Source organism: Tympanuchus pallidicinctus, unplaced genomic scaffold (genome assembly GCF_026119805.1).
Source record: "Tympanuchus pallidicinctus isolate F22 unplaced genomic scaffold, pur_lepc_1.0 scaffold11, whole genome shotgun sequence".
Classification (NCBI taxonomy): Eukaryota; Metazoa; Chordata; class Aves; order Galliformes; family Phasianidae; genus Tympanuchus; species Tympanuchus pallidicinctus.
Window position 1 is genome coordinate 18,735,169 of NW_026294627.1, and position 26,382 is coordinate 18,761,550.

Below are 26,382 nucleotides of genomic sequence, written 5' to 3' on the forward strand. Positions count from 1 at the left end.
TTCTACTACAACAAAGACATAAAACCACAGAAGCCAGAAAATGGAGCTTGATCATGACACAGTTCTAGCCCTGCCCTTGCAGCAGGGATGGGAACATCACAGCACTTCACCTCTTCACAACTGAACCAAAGCTTTTCAAGTGGCAGTTTCTTCATATTGAGGAAAACAGTTCTTGCATTGGGCAATTGGCTTTGCCAAGACATCTCATTCCATGTGCTCTCAACGCTAGCAGGGGCCTTTTAAAGAAGAACAGGAAATTCCCTGGAGCTGTCCAATACATACACAGGAGCACGATGCTTCAGCTGGCCAGAAGTCAGCTCTGTATTGCACTCAGGGCACTCGTGTATGCAGCAAGTGCACTCAGGAACAACGGTGTATGCAGCAAGTGGGTCAGATGGACAGCTCACCCCTGGTCTGTGTGACCAGGCAGGAATGTGGAGAACATCACACAGATGTGTGCTGTGCAGACAAGAGGACATCACTTGCTGTTGCAGCTCTGCTAGCTAAGGTTCAGATGGAAGTTAGGCTCTGAAATGCCGGTGATCACAGCATCTGCAGCCATGGCCAACTTTTCATGCTGTGCTTTCGTGGAACAACATGAGAGGGAAAAAAACCCACATGCCCTGCTTTCCTGAATGTCCCTCCGCCATCAGCTTCCCCCAGCATGCCACCAGGTGGTGCAACACGGACTGTGCAGATCACATACGACCATCCTTTTTGCCAGCCGTGGGAAAAGCAAGCTCCTGATACTCGTTTCTGACTACTGGCTGGTAGCTACAATTCCCTGGAGAGCATCAGGTCTTTGTTCAATCAACCTTTGCTGTCACTGACCTGGGTGGTTTCCTACAGCCCATTTATTCCATCAGAGGGCTATTGAGACTGCTCCTGCTCCTGCCTGTGCCTGCTGGGCACACCAGTGGTACCAGCGACACCGGTGAATTGCTTTTGCACCACCGTGCCACCTGCATTTTCATCATGCTCAGAAAAAAATCTCTGCCCATCAGCTGATCCAGGAGAGCCTATTCCTAAAACAGACCAAAGTTATTTCTGTTTCTTCTGCTGCTTTTACCTCCTCGTGTCCGGATTGTTCAGCTCGGTCTTTGCTCGCTCGATGCAGGATTTCTTTACATCACACGAGTCTTTTAATCTTTCCATGATCAAAACAAGTCGGAGCACCTTTACTATTGTGCGGTCTCTTTTAAACTGGGGTGAGCTGAACTTTCTATGCAAAGATGTGACCTCTCCTGAAATCCCTTGATCAGCAATTTCCCTTGCTCTCTCTTTCATGTCGGAGGCATTATGAAACACTGGAAACTACACATACTTCCAGAAGGAAGTGAGTGAGAAAATTCAAATAATCAACTCGGCCCCAAGAGATGTGGGGTCTCTTTCCAACTTTGAAAGCTCTTTCCTAATAGAAGTTTTGCTTTTGAAAGTCTTTTGTTGAGCAAGTAGCTGAAGATACAGCTTCTCTAGAGTCTGATTATACGTTCAGCCCGGGGCAAGCAATAAAAAACCTGCCCAGTGCTGTGAGGTCTGAATCAGGTGCTAACACCGAACATGTGCTGGAGCCTCCACTTTCCTCTCCCTCAGTGCTGGGCACTGGAACATTCACCATTTTATAGCCTGTGGCAATGAGAGGCCAATTTAAGAGGGAAAGCATTGCTGACAGTGTTATCCAAAAAAAGCCAGGCTCTGCTTTAACTGCTCTCCGCCCAAGACTTTGGTGAATCCAACACCACTGTGACATGCTGAAAAAATTTGCTTTGAACAGCAGCCTTTGGAAGCAGCTACAGAAAGCAATCACAGGCCCAGAGACAGACAGACTCTGTACGTACATTTATTACTTCATACAATCAAATTGCTTATTGTACAAAAATTAGCAGTGCCACCCAATAGGGCTTTCACAGATGTTTAGAAAGAGACATGTAAACACAGCTTTAGAACTCAATTTTATGTCACATAGGTACAAACTTGTGTGCGTATACACATACACACACGGGCGTGTATGCAGCTCTATACACAGACCAAATTGTTGCAGCAGGCTGTGAGATGCTAGTACATTGTTCTCTAATGAATTAAGCACCCTTAAAGAAGGCTTTCCCCCAAAGGGACACAAGTTGGACTTGCATTCCTCCCATTGTTAGCCTAGCCTTCCTCCCCTAATTGCTCCTTGCTACTTCTCACTGTTGGCTCTCTTCCAGAGGCAACGATTCAACCTTCAAGCCCACTTAGTTGAGTGCAACAGTGAGACTGGGTGGAGATGAAAGGGTTGGTGTTAGAGCTTGTCACCTACACTGAAGAGCCTCAGCATGAAAGGGATGGTCTCTGCCTTGTGGGCTGCCTGATCCACAGGAGCCTGCTGTAACACTCAGGCATTGCATAGACAAATATCTATGGCCTGGAAACTTTCACTTCGTTATTCTGCAGTAGAAAAGAATGAATGGACCTGTACAGAAGAACACTTTTAAGGTACAAAATCATGATCTTTAGAGAAAAACTGCAGCACCCAAACAATTCCCACTGGAAGGAATGTCCAGTGTTGTGAATTCTGCTTACCGTGTAAGAGGTTAGTTCAACACCTTGAGGGAAGGAATGACATTTCTGCTAAACATTGTGCTTTCAACAGCAGCAAGGGCCCTGCTGCTTGCAACATGAAACTGAGAAAACTGGTACTTACATCTTCCTAAGTAGCAACTGCTGAATCCAGCGCTGCTCTCAGGCAGATGAATGGTGTGAGTTACTGGCATTAGTGTCTATTTCCTTCTAGATCTTGCCTGTGTAGAGTAAGCTCCTTGGGCAGTACTTGTCTCACTAGGGAGCAACCCTGAAGTGCTAATCTGGCACTGGCCACAGAAGACTCTTACAGCTTTCCTCATTTCTACTGCAGTAAAACAAAAAGAAAAAAGAAAAAAAAAAAAAGAAAAAAGAATAATAGCTTCAGCCTACAGCTTTCATAAGGAAGAAATGACACTCCGTGGCAACGCTTTCAAAGCTTTCTTTCTATAAGGGTCCAGCTATTCCCTGGGAGGAACAGACTGGCCCTGGTAGTAATTTAGCCAAAAATGATGATAGTCAAATACAGCTTTGCACTTGCTCATCTTCCAGGGCAGACAGAACTGCTTCTTTCTAACAGTTGCAGGTATTGTGAAGAGCAAAGGCTATACTGTGCAGTTGGTGCAAACTGGGCAGGCAAAAAGTAACTGGAGCTTTTATTCTCTCTGTAGGTGAAAAGGGAAAAGTTGATGTTCTTCCTGCTCTAATCTCCCTGGTCAAGATCGTAACAAAGCCAGTGGAGATGCTCTGTCCCTGGAAAGATTGGGACAGCAGTTGTTTTTCAACCAGTCTGGGGGCACCAGAAAGTATATTTCTGAAAGGCCACACGAAAACAGGCCTCTACAGCCCCAGCTGTCTTGTGTCAAATGCAGGATTTACAGAATCTCTGTGGTGTTTCTCCATGCCAATTAGCAGAGCCCTTTAAAATGGCATGATCCATCCAAGCTGTGGTCTTTACAGAGAGAGAAAGAAAAAGGACTGCTGACAGACAAAGCAGAGAGGACACCACAACCACACAAGTTGCTCACATAATCAGAAGGATGCAGCAGAGTTGTCAAGCACATATCCTGACTGTCCTTGCTCCTGAACAGTAGACATGCTCAAGAAGCATTTACGTTAGTGGTTCACAGGTCGTGGCTCAAAAGACCAACGTGCTGGATTACAAACGTTATTTGGCAAGCACCAGCAAAAAAATATACTCCCATCCAAGATGTGGTGGGTGATTCTGAATACCTGGCTTCATTTCGGAGCCAGATCAATTTCTTAGTCCAGCCTACGACACCTGGCTATGTCATCACGAGTCCCAGCAGAGAGACAGAGGGTGCAGAACTCACCCAACTGCAGGACAGCTCAGATCAACCAAGACACTTTTAGTCACATTTACAAAATCACCAATAATTTCAGAGCTTGAATATTCCTCTGTAAATTTTACCTATCCTTCCCATTCCCACATTAGGAAACCCACATGAGTCAGATGCGCTGTGAAAATCCCATACTGTCAGCATGACAGCTACATTCCAGAGAGGGGATTTATCATGCTAGAGTTTATAATCTAACCCTTCTCATCCCTGCACTTGTGCTTGAGATAGGAAGAAACACATAAGAATATAAATGAGATTGTACAGATTACTTTCCCCTAAATTATTTGCATTTATACATTTTAAGAAACCTTCATTTAAGAGGTATAACAAAAATAGTTCTACAACATAAACAAGTGCAAATACCATTGCTTAGTAAAGCTTGGAAAGGGCTCAGGCCTAACTAGAAGACCTGAAGTCCACAGCCATGCATTTTAAGGACATATTAGTGTCTTCACTACTGTTATTTAAATAATATTTAGAAAGCAAAGTTCAAGATTCTACATAAATGCACAATAAAAAGTCAAAGTGCCTACTGGTCAAACTTCAAAGTGCCTGATGGTCAAAGTGGTACAAACCATACTCAGCATGGAATGAAAGCAATCAAGGTCCTTTCCTCTCCTTCTCATTTCCATTAGGAGAAGTCACAGGTAACATCATTCCAATCTGAAGTGACATCAAAGCCAAATGCGTGTACAAGAGAGGAGAGCTGAGCCTGCATCTTGATGGAAAACTGATCCTCACTTCTTCTGTGTAAATGCCAGTTAATCCTCAGACTTTGCTCTGGACATGCAAGAAAACAGCACCAGGGAACAGCAACTTCGATGCCACGTTTGGGAAGGCAGAGTCGGCAGCCCAACAGAACACAGCACTTGGAGCAGGGGGGAAGCGAGCCCTTGTGAGCTCCTCTGGAGTCACATTCCCCAGCTGATTTATTGACTCAAGCCACGAGAGATGAGTACAAGGAGGTAAACAGCACTGCTCTTCATTGGGAAAATAAGGTGATTATTCTCAGAAGTATATTTATTCCCTTCCCATTTGGCTGCTTTTAATATTCTGGACATTTTTATTTTTTTTAATTTTAACCATATCACTCCCTTGAACGGCAAACAGAGTTTAAAAGGTTTTGTCACCAGGAAGGGGTGGAGGTGGGACGGGGAGAACAACAGACCTTTTATTAAGCCTTAGAAAAGATTTCTAACTCACATTGCAAGTGAAAACAACAAAAGCCATAAACTCTCAATGGAAAGCTGTCGGTGAGATTAAGCAGATCCAAACTCCGCCATCCATTTCTCGTACTTCTCCAGGTCTGCAGCAGAAACAGATTTGGAGATTTTCTTCAGAGCCAACTCAAAGTCCCCCTTGGTAACTGGCATCTGAAGTTCCTCTTTAGAAAGTGCCCGAATCTCTTCTGGAGTTAAGCCGTTAATACGCCGTCTCATTGCCATTAAAGAGGCATCCCTGGAAATACAGGACAATGCATGGGAGCTAATTGCTAGCAGCATGTGCCATAAGCCTATGAATTCTGATTGTATTCTCTTGCTAGAAACCACTGGCAGGAACACTTCAGAGAGCATTTATTTACCAGAGGAGATGCGGTTCACATCTTTGTTAGCATTCGCATTCCCAGATCCCAACATCAATTCAATATAAAGAATGCACTGGCACCAAAACTCATTTAAGCATATGGCAAATGCACAGAGATAATTAAAACTATAAAACTGAAAGCCTTTTATAATGATTCATAGAGATGAGATTCGACTTCTCAGCTCAGGAAAAGGCAGGGCGGGAGAAGAACTGCACTGAAGGGTTTTTCTTTTTCTCTTCCAAAACTTCTCTGGATGTTGCAGATCTCTCCCCATGCCATTACGATTTCAACACCCTCCCCACACGCAGCACTCAGACACTGACACCACGTGGCCCTGGGGCTGAGGCCATCGGTGCCTGTGGCTCCCCATGCTCTACCTGTTCCACCACTCCTCCCCAGCTCTGGAGCCGTCAGCGTGGCCCATTGCCACAGAGAGCACTGCTCATTTCTCACACCACAGCCCACACGCAGTTTGAAATTACATTTTCTCCTTCCCCAGGTTTTTTCCCAATGGGGGATAACACAGGCCTCAGGGAGAGCAGGTAGTTTAACTATTGCACCGTGTGATACATACCAAAGTTTTCAAAACCGTGGTGCTGCTTCACAATTTCAGCAAAGCAGCAAGCAAAAAATATTCCCAAGCCATGTTCTTAAAGGATCAGTTCCTCTTGGCAGGGATCCTATCTCTATAAGGGATGCAGAGTTCCTACTGATAAGTTTCTCAAATACCCATCCTCCTCCAGAAAAGCCTCATTTTTCAAAAATTGAAACATGTTGTGGGAATGTGATGGAAACAAATTCAATACTAATGCTATACATTAGCTGTAACAACCTCACATGTATAACATCCAGGGAGAACTTAACACACTGCTGCACTGGTGGCTGTCCAAACATAAAACGTGTCAAAGCCCTGAAGAAGCAGTCTAGGAGAAGTTCTTTTCTGTCAGAGAACTACAAAATTCTAGCTGTTGATCTCATGGGATTTAGAAAAAAGAATCCAAACCTGTTTTGCACTATGTTAATAAACATTTGGTTAATGCAGACAAGGGTAACACGAGAGGAAATCTGCTCAGATAACTTTTACTTAAGATCTAAGCAAACTTGATGACATCTCATGCAAAACACCACGCTGTTTAGACTGCTCCAGTAACGCGTGGTTCCAGGAAATAGATTTGGGCCCCCAGAATATTCACAGTTAGCTTGCTTCAGCTGCTGTGGTATTGCTTTTTTTTTAATCACATAATGCAAATGATGACTTGACACGTGGTCTCATTTGCAAATTAAGGGGAAGGAGATACCTGCAGACATTAGTGATGTCAGCACCAGAATAGCCTTCAATTTTCTCAGCAATTTCTTCAAGGCTGATGTCAGGATCCAGCTCTACTTCCCGAAGATTAATCTTAAGTAGTTCTGCTCTGCCTTTTGCTACAGTATAAAAACGTGTGTTTGAAATCTTGCAAACATTATAAACAAAACAAAACATGAACAATTTAGATTTTTCAGTGAAGAATATAAAGAAAAGGGTTTGATACAAGAAAAAGAATGGGACAACAAATCACAGTAAAGTGTGGAATCAAATACAGTAAAGGATAAGGTTTCAATCTGTATATTAAGATAGTGCATTCAAAAGGCATTTTCCAAAGTTGTACATCATTAGAAAAGCCCGTTATGTCTCAGGTGACAACACATTTGGTGACACGCTACCCAAAGGCACTAAAGCACAATCCTACAAATATCTGCTTTTTCTCAAATCCCTTTGGATTCACTCTGCTCAAGAGTTTGATTGCGTATTATTCACACAGTTTAATTAGAAACACAATGAGGATTCTATTAAGAGAGCTTTAGACAACACAAAGCCTCTAACAATAGGCTGAACTTTAAATATGTGTTTAAGCACTTTACCCAGTTGGGACCCAAGAAAGCTGCTGAAGCCTGATAGAAAACAGATATATTAGTACAGTAAACGTAATAATGTATGTATAATAGCAATGCCCTGGCATTCCACTTTCAGACCTAAGTGTAGCAAACACAGTGATAACCAGCTGCGTAAATGAGTATCGATGCAGCCAATTAACCATTTGTCTTGTGGAGAGCACATCCATATGTGCATTTCAGCCCAAACGCTGAACACTCCAGGCTTGACAGCTTAGGCCTCAGTGTTACTCTGCTTAATGGTGGCAAAGTGGAGGATAAATGCTTTCCTGGCTTTTGCTGTACAGAATCACCAACCAGCTCAGTCCCTTACTTCCACAGACAGTAATTGTTATGACTCAGAACAGAGGACAACCTTGGCAGAGGGAACAGCACTAGGAAAAGCCAAAAGTCGAAAGGAAACATTGCACATGTTTTATTCACTGATGGCCCTCCTTTAAAAAAGCAGGGGGAAAAAAAAACAGAAAGCTTGTCTAAGGCTGCTGGTTTGGAGTGCTCTGCAGAACTGTCAAGAATATAGACGAGTATCAATCACACACCACTGGGACCAGCTATGAAGTAGGGATTTATTATTTACAGAGCACAGTGTACACACAGCATACCTGCAGAGAGCCTCCTGTATCAGAGAATATTCTTCTCATTTTTCTACTGGGATAAGCAAGCTCTTGCAGTATTTCAAAAAAAAAAAAAAAAAAGGGTAGAACGTATGCGTGCACCAAATGCCCCAACACAGAGGTGTATATATGACATGCCATTCTGTTCATTAAATTGCCTGACCACAACAAATGGCACAGCACAGTTAATAAAAACATCACTGAGACTCGCACAGCTCAACTCCTCTTACATATGGAATAAATGCAAGAGAACATAAGACTGGAAATAAAACAGGAGCACATCTCGCATGTTGTCCAGGGTGTAATCTACTGTGTCAAAAAAACAATCTTGTTTAATTAGAAACAAGAGCAAGAGCTGATAGGATTTTAAACTAATTGGTCATAAAGACAGGCATCCTGTTAGGAGCCGTGAGCTGCGCAGACAAGCTGTACAGCTATTAAGTGTCCTTATACCTGCTAAACTCAATCACAATTGCTGTCAGCACGAACACGCATCTTGTTATCTTGAGTGCTCATGCAGGGAGATGAAACATCCACTGTACCAAGAAGAAACAAAGCTATGCAAACTTCAAGCGATAGGAATCTCAAAATTAATAGGACAGGTGAATGACAGCTGGGAAAGACAATACAAGCTGAGACAGCTCGGGGCAGGAAAGCAATCAGCCTGCTGCATTCTGAGCATCACGCAGCCTAGTCATAACAGCGGGCAAGCAGTGATTTACAGTGAACTAAGCCTCTAAGTGAAAATTCATGGATCCACTTCCTTGCATTCGTCTGCAAGGGCACGAGTGCATTTGCAGTATTTCTTAATGTGTCCAAAGGCTGTCTTTATGATCACTCAAGGATTGGCTGTTAAACATTTAAAATAATTCCAGGCTCATTAAAACTAACTCTTTCAGTGTAAGAACCCATCAATTGGTTTGCAATGAAGTGCAGCAGCTCTTTGTTTTTAACCCCCAAGCAAGTGTTTGGTTTTTTGTTTTTTTTCCTTTCTCTCACTCTCTTAAGAATAAAGCAATCCAACCAAGTGATTAACTCCTGAATTTCACTGCTCATCACAAAAACAAAAACTCCTCCCAAATCCAACAGCCTTGGAGTAGTCCTACAGCAGCTTGGGGATATTGTAAAGTGAAACGCTTGTACCAAACATAGAATCATACAGAATCACAAGGTTGGAAACGACCTGCAAGATCATCTAGTCCAACCACCCTCCCATTCCTATCAGTACCACAAGCACTAAACCATCTCTCGTAGCTCCTCATCCAGGCGCCTCTTGAACACTGTCAGGGACGGCGACTCCACCACCTCCCTGGGCAGCCATTCCAATGCCTGACTACTCTTTGAGAGAAAAAGTTTCCCCTAATATCCAACCTAAACCTCCTCTGGTACAACTTCTGGCCGTTTCCTCGGGTTCTACTATTTGCCTGGGAGAAGAGGCCAGATCCTTTTGCACCACAACCTCCCTTCAGGAAGTTGTAAAGTGCAATGAGGTCTCCCCTGAGCCTCCTCTTCTCCAGACTGGACAATCCCAGCTCCCTCAGCCACTCCTCATAAGACTTGTGCTCCAGACCCCTCACCAGTTTTGTTGCCCTTCTCTGGACACGCTCCAGGGCCTCAATGTCTTTCTTGTAGTGAGGGGTCCAAAACTGAACACAGTACTCGAGCTGCGGCCTCACCAGTGCTGAGTGCCCACATACCTGTGGGCAAAGGTATATAAATCCTTTTTTCCAGTCTTCGTCGGAGAGCTTCATCAATATCCCAAGGAAAGTTTGTAGCAGCTAATACCATAACCATCTTGGAAGGGTCATCATTCTCCAAAGCACCACCTACCCCTGTAAGCACAACAATTTAAAGAAATTTCACTCTGCTGCTATTACTGATCAAGATGCTTGCTAAGAAATTGTGCAAATGTTACAAAAGCTTAGACAAAGCTCAGCAGCTGTTCCATGCACTCCTAGTGCCGCCTTCTACCTTCACATGGCTGATGTAGCAGGACCATCACTGCCATATAAAGAGGAACAGTTCATTCTTCTGTGAGACAAGGAAGGGCTTTCTTTGACTGTGCTACCAGCACAGTCATGTGCAAGTGCAGCACTGTTAGTAACAGCAAAAATACCATCTGTCAAACATGGCCATAGAAGAAGCAAAAATCACTCCCTGACCTTCCAAACAATGACTGTAAAGAAATGTTCACATGGAGAGAATAAGTTGCCTACATGGGGTTTACCACAACGAACATTTGAGGACATTATAAACCAACAGTGGTTCAATAGCAACTGTTATATACAGGTGGTTATCAAAGCACTACACCACAGAACATTCCTTGGGTGGTGGTCCTCACTGCGTGCACGTGTGCAGAACAGGTACAGAATATACCTAAGAGGTAATATTAGCTGTCACCACAGCTAACAGCAAAACCAGATCTGATGATGAGGTCCCTGAGCAGGAGGCTCTATGAAAGAGAAGAAATTTGTTTAAATTGCTTCAAAAAAAAAAAAAGAAAGACCTGTATAAACTTCACAAATCTCCATTACCTGCTTTTCCTATAGTCAAGCATCCCTTCAAAATGAGTTCTCAATTTTCTAAAACAGTCATTTTAGAAAAAATAAAGCACAGCACTTTTTCCAGTTATCTGCCTTCAAATTTTCAGAGAACGCATTCCTCTCAAATTTTGCCTTACTTCTCCCCCATCCATAAAACCAGGCTTTCCAGACTGCTCAAGTTTTTTACATTCCCATCTCTAAGAAAACAGCATCCCAGCCCCAAGCACGGATCTAAATCAGCAATCTTTACCGTCCATTTGCACAAGCAGCTCTGACTTGACTCTGCGACTCGCCTCATGCTCATCAGATGTGCCTCTGCGGCTGCAGATTGAATCAATTTCATCAATGAAGATTGTTGTTGGAGCGTAAAACCTTGCCTTTATTCAAATGAAAACATCATCATTAAGACTGTAGCAGCAAGCACAAGTCCTCATCAGACCATGACCCAGTTTGGCTACTACATATATTACCTTCCCTGCTTGTCACAAGAAAGTAATTCAAGACCTTGATTCACAATCTGTATGGCACATGCTTAAGTTTATGTATTTTAAATTGTACACCTCAAGTCAGAGGTCTCGCAAAGAGGAAAAGAAACACAATCACAAAAAGGCAGTTTTTAATATCGAGGTTTTGTGCTGGTGAGGGCAAGGCAAAGGGGATAGAATGGCAACTGAGAGTATGCCAGAAGTAGATCCTGAAGGCAGGAACAACCCTTTCAGTATAGGCCCACACAGGTATGTCCTTCACACAGCCCACATGATGGACTGCACTCAAAAACACTGAGAAGCTTGTCCATCACTCAGAACAGAAACAGAACTAGACTACATATTGCTCCTAGAATAATAGTTCTCAGTTCTTTCCAATTTCAAATAACTTTGTGTAATTTCTGTCAAGATCACCACTCTGCTTTTAGCCAGGAAAGCACTATCCTCAACATGAGTGATGAGCCATTTCCCTCCTAATCCTCAGTGACATTTCAGAAAATGATGAATACACACGTCGTCTTTTCTCTGTCTGGATGAGAGAAGCTTAGTGCAGTAAACTCAATACTTTCAGTGTGCTACTGGAGGGGCACGGAACAGAGGGGGAGGCCCCTTCACACCTCACTGATCCCCAGAGCACATCATTGAGGACATACCATTTCAAACAAGAGACGGACAAGCTTTTCAGATTCGCCTCTGTATTTAGATGTCAGTGTAGAGGAAGACACATTGAAGAACGTTGTTCCACATTCTGTAGCAACAGCTTTTGCTAGCATTGTTTTGCCAGTACCAGGAGGACCAACCATCAGCACGCCCTGAAAGATGAAAACAAAGGTGATGAACAACAAGTAAATTTTGTGCAACAGTCCTTTATACTACATCTCAAAATAAAACAAAACCAGTAAAACCAGTATTTTGATTGCTTAGTATCATCATCATCATCAGTGGAAAACAAAAGAATGTTGCATTACGAGAACAGCATGGAAGCATTCTGTGACTTATTCTCCTTACTGCCCCACTGAAGTCGAAATCACAAAAGGCAATTGCTGCAGCTATCACCTGGGAAGCAGGTGACAGATTTAAAGACTTGCTCTGAATCAGGCATGGCCTGGACTTGAACTTGGCTCTTTCCCAACTTACAAGTGGCTGTACAGACGGATGAAGAGAATGAATTCATCTTTTTGGAAGACTCCTTCATGAAGAAAGCTCCACCGAAACCAAAATGCTTTTTGTGTTCATCAGTAGAGCATTTTCCTACAGAAAAACATTTTGTCAAAAAATCCTAACCATGTACAATTATGAATCTGGCTGATTTTTACAATTCAGTCTGCATGAGAACATTCACTGGACACAAGGGTTTGTCCTATTGCTTAATCTCTCCATCTTAGTATTTCTGTGGCCAAAGTACTACCTCTTACCACCTCCTGGATGAAAAGCCATTCTCACCACACTGCTGGACAATTTTCGGCTTATGTGGACTGCTGCTCAACTCCATTTAATATGAACTTCAATGATTATTTAAAAAAATGTCACCTGGACCACTGAGCTACAATCAAGTCCCAGCCTGGCAAACACATCATTAGATTGCCTTTCTATCTGCGCTCTGTCTGTAAGAGAGTAAGAAATACACACTTCTCCAGCTCAGGGCATTCTGTGGAGAATCCTGTGTTGAAACAACAGAAGGAAGGGGTGCCATTCAAAGGACCTGGACACACTCGAGAAGTGGCCCTATGTGAACATCACGCAGTTCAACAAGATCAAGTGAAGGTGCTGCACCTGGGTCAGGGCAATCTCAGGTACGTGTACAGATTGGGCAAGGAGTGGATCGAGAACAGTCCTGAGGAGAAGGACTTAGGGGTCCTGGTTAACAAAAAGCTGAATACGCTCTTGGAGGCCAGAAAGCTAACTTCATCCTGGGCCGAATTAAAAGAGAGGTGGCCAGCAGATTGAGGGAAGTGACTGTTCCCCTCTACACCACCCTCATGAAGCTCTACCTGCAATACTGTGTTCAGCTCTTGAGTCTGCAGCACAAGGAGGACATGGGCTTGCTGCATTAAGTCCAGAAGTGACCACAAAGATGATCAGAGAGCTGAAGCACCTCTCCCATACAAAAAGGCTGAGGGAGCTGGGCTTGTTCAGTCTGGAGAAGAGAAGGCTCCGGGAACACTTTATAGTGGCCTTCCAGGACCAGATGGGGGCCTACAGGAAAGCAGGGGAGAGACTCTTTATCAGGGAGCATAGTGATAGGGCAAGAGATAATGGTTTTAAACTGAAAGAGGGGAGATTTAGATTAAATATTAGGAGGAAGTTCTTTGTTCAAAGGGTGGTAGGCATTGGAACAGACTGCTCAGAGAAACTGTGAATGACTGTGTTCACTAACAGGCTGGATGGGGCTTCGGGCAACTTTGTCTATTGGGAGGTGCCTCTGCTCACAGCAGAGGGTTGGAACTGGATGAGCTTTAAGGTCCCTTCTAAGTCAAACCATTCAGTGATTCCACAATTTACTTACTCATCACTACGCAAGCAGGCTTTTAGCTACATACACAGTGCACTCAGGACCCACATTAAGACCATTAAGACTGAAGCACCAAGAATGGTTAATCAAAGACAGCCATGACTCAAAGACAGTATTTTTTAAGTGGGACACAACAGAAACAACACAGGCTTCTGAAAATAAGTGATTCCTTCCATCACGAAGTTACTGCTGACTCCAAGGAGGGCTAGTTCACAATCATATTTTTAAATACTTATGTTTATGAATAGTCTGACCATTTCAGCAACACACTGTACCACCCCCTCAGCATTAGGACAGGGCACTATGATTCTGAGCATGGCACTATGAAAAATGTAGCCTTTTTTCCCCAACTACAAAATCTTACCACATGCTAACAAGAGTTTCCTAAAATGAAGTTGTATTGGGTTGCAAGGGTAATCAAATTAGCTAGAATTAGAATTGCATATCATAATGTGCTTTGCAATTAATATCTTACATAAAATACCATAGCAGTAAAATATCTGTTAAATGCAAGCCACATAGCAAATTAGATTTCATCTGTTCCTCACAAAAATTTACTTCAAAAAGCACACAGAATGACATGAAAGAGATCTATAAAAACAAATCAACCGGGAATGCAATTATTCAAAAATGTACTATTCAGAAGCAATAGCCTCTCTGTACTCCATTTCCCATTAACTCTTAATACCTTTATTGCCATTTAACACTTAGCTAATGCAAGCTCAATGTACATTCATTGGTAAATTAAGTTAGAAATGTTCATACTGCTAACAGTCTAACAGCTAACAGTCCAATGTCATTCCTCAGGCTGCTCAAGGTTTCCTAAACTCCAGGGCAACAAGCATGACAAGCAAACTGACTCTTTTTTTCTTCCCATGAACATTCAGATATGCACTACGATTTGAGTTGCTGCACAGTCATACCAATAATATTATAATAATGCAAGTGTGAGCCTGGAGTGACTGGGTGAAAATTACTTGGCCTGTGATAGGTAGGGCAGAGATGACTTACTGTTCTCTCTAAGTTTCAAATGTGCTTATTTTTATATTTTAAAATATCATCTACATCAAATCACACTTAACCCTTGCTCCTGACAAACTGTCAGAGCTGGTGACACAAAGGCTAATGGTAGTTTTTTGGATGCCACCTTGGTCTCCCATTATTCTGGAAGATCAAATTCCAGCTTCAGTCACACATCTTGCTCACTGCTTCATTCAAAAGCCCATCGCTTTGCACCTTCTGCATAGCTATGATAGTGAGCATTACTTAGCACAGGATACTGGGGGCATTATATATGGACCTAACAAAGGTGCCATGCAGTCACACCAGATGCAAAGTCAGGGGAACACCGAGCTCTCTGGGGATAAAGAGAAAAGAAATGTCAGTTAAAAAAATAAAAAAAAAAGTAACAAACAAAAGAAGAAGAAGAACAAAAAAAGCCACACCTTGAATTCTCAGCAAAATGAGATGTGCATGGCTGCAAAGAGAAACACAGAATCAAGACACTCTTTCCCTCTGCAACTACGAGGCTGCCACTTACTCACTAGTTAAAATCCTTGACAAACACAAAGACTTCTTTATTCCTCCTCTAAGGCTCTGTTAATCCAAAGTATTCCAATAAGAAGCTGAAACACACTGCAGGGAGTAAGTGTTTTGATGAAATCACTGCAGGGTTACTTCTTGCTGTTGTAACAATCACTAGAAGAGCAGTGGGAAGCACAGCAAGCAGCCAGGCCTTCTTGGCACAAAGCAGTTCAGAGAAAAAGAAAGAGCAAGCCTGTGGACATTCACAGACCCAGCTGCAACCACACAGCACCTGTGTTGAATCGGGAAGGCAGCCGGCTCCTTCATACCAGGCACTGTCCTCTGAATGCAGGGGCAAACAGCAAGGACTGTCTTGGGAATTACTCTCAGGAGAGTCTGAACATCCAAAAACAGATCTGGCTGCCTTTTCCCTGAGTTATTGTCCTGAATGCCTAGGCTCAACAAATGCCTGCTGCTACACTGATTACTGCGAGAAACAGCCTTCTCTTCAAAACTTCTCATCCCTGTAGCACAGTCAGAGGTCAACAGTAAGGAAAATGCATGCTGTTCTGCATGAGAAATAAATTCGGGAGAGTTACAGCTTCACGAGTCACCAGGGAGAAGGCTAACAATGAAGACCCTTCATGGACTTGTCAGAAATCAATTTGCATTTCAGACTGAAGGAAGGAAATAATCGTATCGTTTTTTCCACGTCTGCAACCACCTAGTTTCCAGAAGCAATACTGGCCAGCAGGAAAAGATAATCTCATGCAAAGAGAAAGAGACTCTAACTCTGACAACCAGGCTGCTATTTCGCTACCTGTTGCCACAGTATTTGGAGACAGGATCAGCAGCACTCTTCATGCTGCCTGCAGCCTGCTGAGATACCTGTCTTAGAGACACTACATCCTCTAGCCGTGTTAAGAGGTGAAAAAGCAGCATAGCAGCTCTTTACTCCCTTCAAAGTTTTGGAGACTGGACAGATGGGGTTACTGTAGCCTATAATGAGGGTATGGATCAAATTCCTCTACACCGAGAGGAAAGAAAAGAGATTCAGTTGTTTAACAGATACTAAAATCTCACCCTGTATTTGTGACCTGTGATACCTAGGCTTTGTCCAAGCTGATACCTTGGTTAACCTGAAGGTCAACCTCAAGCCTGGTGTCTAAGCACAACCACGCTAAACACCAACAGCCATAAAGCTCCAGCCCACAAGTTCTGCTGAGTGCAGGTTTGGACTACCTCCTTGCAACTCACTAAAGCCTCTGTGAACATCTCTCACGCAGCAATCCCAAGGTTCTGCTATTGACTCCCACCCTTTCACCTTCCTCTCTTTACTGTCTGTAGACACAAGCCCCCAAAATGACAAGTTTTCTACTCAAATGCTGCATGACTTTGTTTTGTAAACAGACAGCACAATGAGGATTCAAGAGCAGCCGAGGCTGAAGAAGAACAGCTTCGAAGGCCAGTCCTAAGTGTAAATCAGAGAAGTCTTAAGGGCCAAACAGGAAAAGACAGGGCAAGCACTAGTAACACAAGGTCTGATGTATGTTGAACTGCTGCACTAATCTACAGAAACCAGCCATGTACATCGCATTCTCTACACGTCATGTCTTTGGAGACTCAGAATGACAGACAGCTTGCAGCAGTCTCTTGTCCCAGTTTATCACTGAATGTTTCCCCATAACCAGATGGCCACTATGCTGTGACCAGTCATTATTAAAACAAGCGTCAATCCATCCCACAACTAAAGCAAGATAATTTCATTCTCTGTGTACAGCAACATCTGATTCCTGATTCCTTTTCAGCTCTGAGCAAGGCCCAGGCCATGGTTGTCACCAGTCCATCACCCAGCCCAGCTCAGCCCCATGTTACAACAGCTTAGTGTTGCAGCAGCTCACGCTCCCACTCTGAATTCCCACCACTCCACAGGTAACTCAGGCTAGCTGCAAGCACAGCTATAAAGCTAAATCATTAGACCAGCCTTTTCTCTCTCCTGGATTCCTTGCATCATGCGGCCTGCAAAGTGCAGTCAGCATAAGAGAGAGCTGGCATATACAGAAATAAAACCAGTCCAACAATTGCTTTCCTTGGTTGAGAAGCAACCACTGTAACAAATCAAGCTTTCCGTGAGGCATTTCTGCTTCTCTCAATATGCACTACATGTCTGCTCCCATGCACAGGCTGATCTATTCACATTGGGAAGCAATGTCTGAGTAAACACAAAAGAATTATATAGTGTGAAACCTGCATACACTTCCAGCTGATTATTTCAGTGCTTTTTACATGAATCATTATGAGAGGTTTTCATGAACAAATTCTTGAACTTTCCTGTTTGGCATTTGAAGTATCCACTGCAGGCATCCGCACACCCTACAGCAGCAGGCACACATAACTGCAGCTTGCCATTTACTAAAGCACCAAATAAATCCCTACCTTCCAAGGTCTTCTGATCCCTTTGAAAAAATCAGGCATCCACATCGGAAGAACAACAGCTTCTCTTAATAATTTTTTGGCTTCTTCCAAATCTGCTATGTCATCCCTGTACAAAAGAAAGAAACTTTTATGAGATTCCTGTATGACAATATTTCTCTTGCTTTTACAGAAGAACAAATAAGTTTTTCCCTCAGTATCATCTCTTTTAGCATGTATTTGCCTCATGAGAGTACCCCTACAATCCTGTGACCTAAAACTAAATCCATTTGTGAAAGGTAGGGAAAAAATGAATTTCAACTCAAGTTACTCTCAGTTGCTTAATTAAAAATTGATTTGGACAGTGTGAACACCAAAGAGATATCTTCAGAGTTCTCTAGAGTGCACTTCTATTATGGCAGTACTTGCAATGGATGTACTGCAAAAAATACCAGTTAGCACAAAAGCCTAACTGTAATCAAATTAATAAACTGTTAAAGCCAAAAGACCTTGCATTGCTCATTTGCAGAAAACTGTGATGTCTCCCTATCTTAAAATTTAGGAGAATAAATTCCTCCCTTTCTCCACACTAGCAAAAACACTTCAATAGAGACAATCCTCATACCAATGAATGCTTGGATTCCTCGACACAATGTCCCTTTCAAGAGCTTCGACCAAGTCTTTGTCATAACCCACTCCTCCATCAAATCTTGGAACATCATCAGCAACACCTTCCTGGGGTGTTTTCTTTCCCTAAAAGTGAAAGTCACAGATGTACATAAGAACATATTTCTTTGCACATATTCTTTACTAGTAACATATAACAATATTGTCTGCTTTGCTTCTCCTCAGGTCGCAAAGTACAAAGCTTTAACACAGCCACCACAGCACCACGATGGCCAGCAAATATTTTCATACCCTGCACTCCAAGAAGCATCCCCAAACACCTGTGGTTGCTTCCACCACAACTGCACAATGCTTCCTTCGTGGATGCTGCTCAAAATGATAAAAGCCCACCAGACTTCACAAAACGTCACAGCAGGTGGGCTGGTTAGTTGCTTTTTTTGTTTTATTTATTAGCAAACCAGATTCTCTTAACAAAGCTAAACCACTCTTTAGGTAACTGACACCAAACACAGGAATGCAGAAGCAGGCTAACAATGCAGCTAGCATTGGGGCTTCAGCTGCAGCACACAAAAGTCATGAAAGATCCTGGCTTAGAAGGGACTCATCAGGATCACTGAGTCCAGCTCCAGCTGAAGACCAGACCACCCAAAGTCAGTTTTGAAGATGCTCCATCTGCCACGTTACCTGCCAGAGCTAAACCACTGGCACACTGTCATGACAAAGCTGAGACACATGCAATCTTCAAAGGAGGAGAACCAAGAAGAATCTCTCCCACTGTTTAATTAAGGCCTTCTTGCCCAGCATTTCTCCTTTCCTCAGCTGCAACCTATCCACTTCCTTTCTCTCATTGAAGCCAGCTCCATTAAGACTTAAATGCTTTTAAAAGGTCATGTTTATTTAAGGACTGCACTGAGAGCCCTAAGGAAGCTCCCAAGTCACCCAGACCTCTTTGAACTCCAGCAGTTTCTGCACCATGCTGAGATCCATTCAACAGCCAAGCTCAGCCCTGCCACTGCCCCCAACAACCACAGGTCTCTGGTTAATGCCTCCACAATGCCATTGAGCTTGTGGGGCAAAGCACTGTTTTCCCTTTGATGCATTAGAGCCCCACTCCTCCTCTTGGGCTTCAGACAGAAACCGCTTCCCCTCCCGGCTAAATGGCAGTGCTCAGCCATGCTGGGAAAGCAGCTGTAAGGCAGGGGGCTGAGCAGGGAGCTGCTTTCGAGCTCCTCACTCAGCCTCAGCAGCAAGCTAAAGGATCTCAGCTGGCTGCACAAAGGCAGCCTTGCAGAGAGGCTGAAAGGCAGATGGAGACACAACGAACTTAGCACTGCAAAAAGGCAGCGGCTGCAGCATGCCCACCACTTGCCCGTGAGGGAGCCATTTGTCTCCTCTCTGGTTTTATTTCTCACTTACAAGTGGAGTCAGTGTTGTTTGGTGCCCCCAGATCAGGGCTTTTGCAATGGAAATTAAGCTGAGAATTGTGTTCAGAACAAAAAGCTGATGTAAAAAAATGTAATGGCGTGGTGTAAAAAAAGGAAACAGAGAGAGAAAGCCCTGTAGAGTTTGGAAGGTTTTAGAAGACAGAAAATGGAATCCAAATGTAACTGTAAAAAAGAAGAAAAAAGAAAACACAATAAAATGAAAGGTATTTGTTACACATTTCTCTCATATTCCTCTGCAGTGCACTGATTTTCATAGCGGAAGACTTTTCTTGAGCCTCTCAAAACCTGTCATCTGTTTGGCGTTTGCAGGGTGTAGCAAAGCAAGGCAGGCTGCAAAGCGCAAGGGGAGGGAGGGGAGGGAGGTCACTCAGCTTCGGCATGGGAGGAGGAGGCTGAAGCAGCAGCTCAAAGCCACGGCCAAGGCAGGGTCACTCTGCCTGCAGAATGTTTGCTGTGTGGGACAAACTGAACAGAACAGCACATGTGTGAAGTGGTGCAGGCAGTGGTGAGCCTTCCATGTGGCAGCTGAAAGAAGGGAAAGGAAAAGAAAGGAGGAAAGAAAACGAAATTGAAAAGAAATGGAAAAAGAAAAGGAGAAAAAAGAGTAAAGGAGAAAAAGAGGGGAATAAAGGGAGAAAAGGGGAGATAAAGATAAGAAGGTAGGAAAATAGGAGAAAAAAGAATGAAAAAAAGGAGAAAAGGTAGGAAAAAAAAAGGATAAAGGGGGGGAGAAAAGGAGAAAAAGAGGGAAGAAAAGGAGAAAAAAAAAAAAAAAAAGTAAAGCAGAAAAAGGCAAAATAAAGGAAAAAAGGAAGGATCCTATGCCCAGCCACCAGCTCACAGCAGTGCCACCATAAGGCCTGAGCCCAGCTCCAAAGAAAAGCTGGATGGTCATCTTTCCTGCTTCCTGTGCCTATCTTGCCAGCGGTGTGAGAAAAGGGAGGCATGCTCTCAGCACTGTGCTGATCGTCATTTTGATGAAATTCAGTGTTTCAGGTTTTTCAGTTCTGGAATTGAACCAAAATTTAAAACATTTACAGTCTTCGCGTGCAATAAAATTATTAATGTCAGTCCTAAATTGGTCCAATATGCAATCTGCAGTCAGTAGGTGAGTAGAGACCAGAAAGAAAGAAAAATCTGTCACCTGGATGTAGGCAGGATTGAGTTACATGTTCTTGGAGTCATAAAATATAATGTTTCCAATCAGATCCTCATCTCATTCCTAAAACAGATTTAGCTAAAGCTGCTGTGATGACTTCTCAGTAAGGGGGTGTGTGGATGTGTGTAGGCAGAGGTGCACAAGCATTCAAGAGATTGATCCCACCCACTCCCCTTGGCCATCATATCACCAAGCTTCCTCCTCTGCCAAGTTCTGACTTAAACACACGTAGAAATGCATCATGAAGGAGTGTCAGACTGACCTACTGGAATATAAATTCTCCTTTCCAAAATGAATCTATTTCTGTTCTTGTACTAGGTTTGTGCATTGGTTTCATAGTCTTCTCTTCCGTGTGTCCACCACCCTGATGGGCAGAAAACATGCCTTGTGCACTGCCTCATTTTCTATATCAACCAGCATCCTCTGGGAACACAGCTGAATACAGTTCCCTGTTCACTTTGGCAGCCCTTCTGCTCTCCTCTCTTCTCATATGAGCACATTTTCCTGGAGCTTGGCTGTTGAATGCACACAAAATGCTCCAGCCACTGCCACCACGAACACCCCTAATGGCACTGGAAACTTTCACTTGGACTAGTACCACCACAGGCCCCTCACTACAAGAATGACATCGAAGTCCTGGAGTGTGTCCAGAGAAGTGCAAGGAAGCTGTGAGGGGTCTGGAGCACAAGTCTAATGGGGAGCGGCTGAGGGAGCTGGGATTGTTCAGTATGGAGAAGGCTCAGGGGAGACCCTATGGCTCTGTACAACTGCCAAGGGAGGGTTTGGTGAGGTGGGAGTTGGCCTCTGCTCCCATGTAACAGCAGTAGGACAGGAGGGAACGGCCTCAAGTTGCACCAGGGGAGATTCAGGTTGGATGTTAGGAAATATTACTGCTACAAGAGAGTGGTCAAGTGCTGAACAGGCTGTGAGGAGGTGGTGGAGTCACCATCCTTGGAGATGTTCAAGAAACATTTAGATGTGGTACTGATGGGAAATAGTGGGAAATATTGGTGACAGGTGGACTGGATGGTCTTAGAGGTCTTTTCCAACCTTGGTGTTTGTATGATTCTATGATCATATCTGCTGATACATTAAAGCTTTTCCACAACTGCTGAGCTCCCATCTTCTAGCAGAAAATATCACTGCCATCTCCAAGTACATGGCCTGATGCTTTGCATCATGGAACATCATCCCATTTCCCATGGCTCCAGCACAGTCATCCAACCCTTCCTCGACAACACCTTCATCATTCTCTGTTGGTTCTTCCCAACTCAGTGTTATCAGCAAGTTTAATCAGCGCTTGTCTCTTTTTTGTGGCCCAGTCATTAATTTAAATCTAAACCAAGAGTAAGTTTCTGGCCTTGAAGAAATCCATAAATAACTTGCCAGTTGACTGTTACTTTATCTTTCAGTACCACTTGTCTAAATTCCTCTTGCTGCTTAATTCCTCCACTACTCTTCTTCTACACCTCTTCTAGATCTTATAAGTCTCTCTAGATTAACTAATTACTTCCAATGTGACATCCAGGTAGATTAACTTCTTTCTCTAAGTGTTAGTGCTAGTGAAGGCAACACCTGTGCTTAAGAAACGGTGTATAGAGCTCTATTCCACTATCCCTCTACTGTGGTTATTCCCAAGTCTTCTACTTTTCCTCTGCTCTATATTTGTTTTAAAACTTTGCACACTTTTTAGATAAAATTAAAAACTGCAGTTGCCTGGATCACTTTACCTTTTCACCTCTAAATACAGACATGGCCAACACAATTTGCCATTTCAGTGAGAAAATATCAGAGCCAGTAACTTTTACTGGAAATCTCTGCTCCAGTGCTGCCATCTCACCCCAGTTCTTGCACAGTACTGGGATGGAGATTATGCAGCCTTCCAGCCATAATGCATGTATTATGGATGCCTGTACTTCCACCTAAAAGCAACTATTTCATCTCACATTCATTTTCCTATAACTTGCCTTGCCTTTGCTTCTGATATTGCCTATCAGCATCATCAAGAAAAAAAATATTTAACAATCATATCTTGATCAATTTTAATATTCCCTTCACAGATATGGCAGCACAGCCCTTTTCTATTTCATATCCTTCATAATATCAACCATCCTCATCCACCGAGGTTCAAAAATTATCTAAAGACTAATTCTAAAAAATGTTCAATAAGGCATCATGAGATTTCTCAAAGACATACCAGGTAACAGTCATGCTGCCTCTTTAAATTGAGTTACTGAAGAGAAGCTAAAACTCCTGGAAATTATGCAGCAGAAAGTACCTTGAGAAGCAAACAAACAATTTCCCATGGAACTCAGAAGAAAAAGCACTTGAAAGTAATATTTTTGGAAAAGAAATGTGTAAATATAAGGGTTTAGTGGATAAAAACCATTAAGACAGGCTTCAGCTCAAAACTACTTTATGGAGCATTACAAAATAGCATTTTACAGGCAGAGTCGGGTTAAAAATCCTTATCCCAGGGTGATTACAGTCAGAACGAAAAGATGATATGCTGGGAAGGAGGAACAGTGATAGAAAGCTTCATACACACAGCAAAGCAAAATACTCCTAAACATAGCCCCACTATTTATGTTTTACGTTGAAAAATATTACAAGTAAATATGCATATTACACGGTAATGTTACAGCCAGGAAAGAGTACAACCTATTACACTGCAGCCCACATCTCAGGAAATGGGTCTGTCACCCAAGTTCATTGTATGTTCTTAGTAGCCCTACCCAAGCCTGAAAACTGAAGAGCTTAATTACTGTGAGAAAAATGGTATCTGATGACTTTGTTTGAAGCTTCAGTTTTGCTCCATTGTTTTTAACCAACCATGAACAGTTACTGAACATCTTTAGTTTGACATACAGAGCTTTACTCCAGAAACTGAAAATTATCAACACACGCAAAATAAGAAAGGATAAAACTGAAAGGGAAGTTAAACCTATTTTCTACGCCTCTGCAGAAAATACAGAAAGTTGCATTAACTTCTTTCACTTCCCACACCTGGTTATTTCCTCCTTCAAGATAATTCACAACTATCTTCATAGGAAAATCATGGGTTCTTTACAAAAATCATTGAAAAACGCATGACAAGTTGTAACCTGATGTGATTTTTGCATATATGCTCCACAGAAAGAAGTTAATATAACTACCAACTAGTTAGAAAACACAAAAAGAAGAGCACACGTTTCTTGAAGAGCAGGCATTAGTAGCTATTTTCCTTCTGCCACCTAGTGACCAATTTATTCAGATGAGGGTAGTGTTTAAAATTCACCGTATTAAAAGGAAGACCTTCATGACTCTCTATCTGACAGCAGGTGCTGTAACTAATCGTGTTACTCCCCGACACTGCTGTACAAGTCATGCTGTTGTGAGCTCCTCACAGTAAAGCCCAGTAATGCTCATCACTGCGAAGCCCACCCTCATCACAGTTAAGGCTCTGAAGGCTACCTGGCATCAACACGTCTGGGGAACCTGTCACAAACCACGTGTCTCTGGCACAACTGTAAATCATCTCACAGATCCTTACAAGCTTTTTATTAGGTTGCAGGTGACAGACTGTTTATTTTAGATTTCTAAAATGACTAAACTTGATCTGTGCATCTGTGCATCAGTGGCACTGCTAAAGATATGCCTGGCCTTATGTGCTACTAATAATAAGGGTTAGTATATCCTAACACTTTTCTTGTGTATCAAAAGAGCTGTTTATAGTGGAAAGGGTGCACCTTCTGAGTTCTTTCTGCACTGTGTAGATGCAGCTTGGAACAGAAAAGCCACGAGGGTGCTGACCAAAGTCATCTGGAAAAAAACTGGACTAAATATTCTCTTCTTTGTTTACTAAGATCCTTACAAAACTGCATGCTGCACAGAACGGGATGCTTGCGTCTTTGTCAGGACAAAGCCCTCTCAGCACACTGTGGACTTGTATCATTCATACCACAGATTCTTTGGGTTCCCAGCACTGACTCCGCAATTACATTTAAAATGCAAGCGTCTCAAACAGTGACTTGCACACACAGGCAGTTTTTTTCAGGCACACAGCCCTTCCTTGACAGTGAATCACTGCCTCTTTCACTTCAGCACTGATTCTTTGGCATGGATCTTCAAAAGAAAGAATCCATAACTTATTCCAATTCATTTCATTATTGTTTTTTATTCTTCTTATTTTATTCTTCAAAACAAAAAACCCTTTCCCAGAAGTATCTTCCTAAACATAATAATAAAAACAAAAGCGTTTTCATAAATGAAAGAAAATTAAAGTTGCTATGTCTCCCTCACGTCACATTCAAATCTATAATTTCAAGTAACTTGGCACACCTGCATAACACAGCACTTACAGAACTCTCCTAGACCTCCATGCACATCTTACTATGGCAGGACAGTAGCAACAGCACAGTGGAATCCTATTTGTAAAGTTTAGAGAAGGGCACTGGTCTCACTTTTGCACTTTACAAACCTGACTTGAATTTCTTTAAAGAAAAAAGAAGGGTTGGGGGGGAGGGCAGGAGGCAGAAGGGGCCTTTACACAGCCACATCAGAGCTTTTCATTATTTGATAACAAGCTAAGAATGGTTCCAGGCTCGGCCGCGCTTCTCACCTTGTCATCCCTCCCTCTGGCCCTCGGCTCCCTGTCACGGCTGCCTGCAGATTTGTCACTCCTCGCTGCTGGCTGCGCTCTGCCCACGGGCCCACGGGGCTGCAGGCCTGGGGATTCCTTCCTCGAGGGCTTTGCTCCTCGGTTGGGACGCTTGATCTGATGTGGGGCTCTAGATAATAGGCAAGAACAACAATGAAATGCTAAAAACAGCAAAAAGAGCAACATTCAAAAGGAATAATTCTAATATTCTATTAATGGCCTTGGTGAATTATCACCAAAGCTGACAAGCTCCTGTCCTATGCTTTGATATTTGCAAATCTAGAAACCTGTTTCTGCTTCTGTCTGACACACGAAGAATGAAGAAAATATACAAAAGAGAAGTTTCAGTAGTGGAAAGAATGATAACAGTCAGTACTATTATACCAATCTTACAAGAAATGAGCATGCATATAACAAGAGAGGATGCAACTTACTAAGTTTTGTAATTGTAGTTTCCTCTGACTTTGAATAAGGAGAATATATCAGGCTACAGTCCTATGCATAAGTTCTACCCAGCCGGAAGACATCCCCAGCAAAACAAAAGCTGACTAATAGCTTTGACAGGCCCCAAAACAGAGAGACAGAATGTTAAAACAATCCTCCTACCGCCATCTTCATTCCCCTGTGTAAAAATGTCAAAACATAAAAATTGCCTCAAAAGTAAATGTAAACAAAGCCAAACTGCAAGCACCTGTACTCTGTGCATCACCCACGATGTCAAAGGGAACAGAGCAGCGGCAGGAGGAGGTGGAATTTATTTTTCAGACGAGGTGTCACAGTTATTTTGCTCTAGGGATTGGTTTTGGAACACAGAACTGAAATCCGTGGCCAGAAATGTCACCCAACTTTAATTAGTGATCCCTGCTTCATCTTCTGCATGGTCTGCAAGAAAACCACTTCCCTGGAATACGATTTAACAGCAGCACATACTTATATACACTCCTGGGTTTTGCTTTCAAACAATTTCTTCAAACTTAACAGCACAGGA

At 42.9% G+C, this 26,382-nt stretch overlaps 1 protein-coding gene across 2 annotated transcripts in view; it reads right to left on the reverse strand.

Moving 5' to 3' along the window:
* Positions 1-1,824: 1,824 nt before the first annotated feature.
* KATNAL1 (katanin catalytic subunit A1 like 1) overlaps positions 1,825-26,382 on the reverse strand; it is a 42,134-nt gene continuing 17,576 nt past the window's right edge. For both annotated transcript variants that reach the window (XM_052671267.1, XM_052671268.1), the window contains exons 4-11: positions 25,356-25,524; positions 18,150-18,277; positions 17,549-17,654; positions 11,730-11,888; positions 10,842-10,968; positions 9,746-9,880; positions 6,801-6,927; positions 1,825-5,375 (exon numbers count right to left, since the gene is read on the reverse strand). In XM_052671267.1, coding sequence (XP_052527227.1) covers positions 5,177-5,375; positions 6,801-6,927; positions 9,746-9,880; positions 10,842-10,968; positions 11,730-11,888; positions 17,549-17,654; positions 18,150-18,277; positions 25,356-25,524 — 1,150 coding nt within the window. In that variant the 3' untranslated portion in view covers positions 1,825-5,176. The remainder of the gene's footprint in view (positions 5,376-6,800; positions 6,928-9,745; positions 9,881-10,841; positions 10,969-11,729; positions 11,889-17,548; positions 17,655-18,149; positions 18,278-25,355; positions 25,525-26,382) is intronic.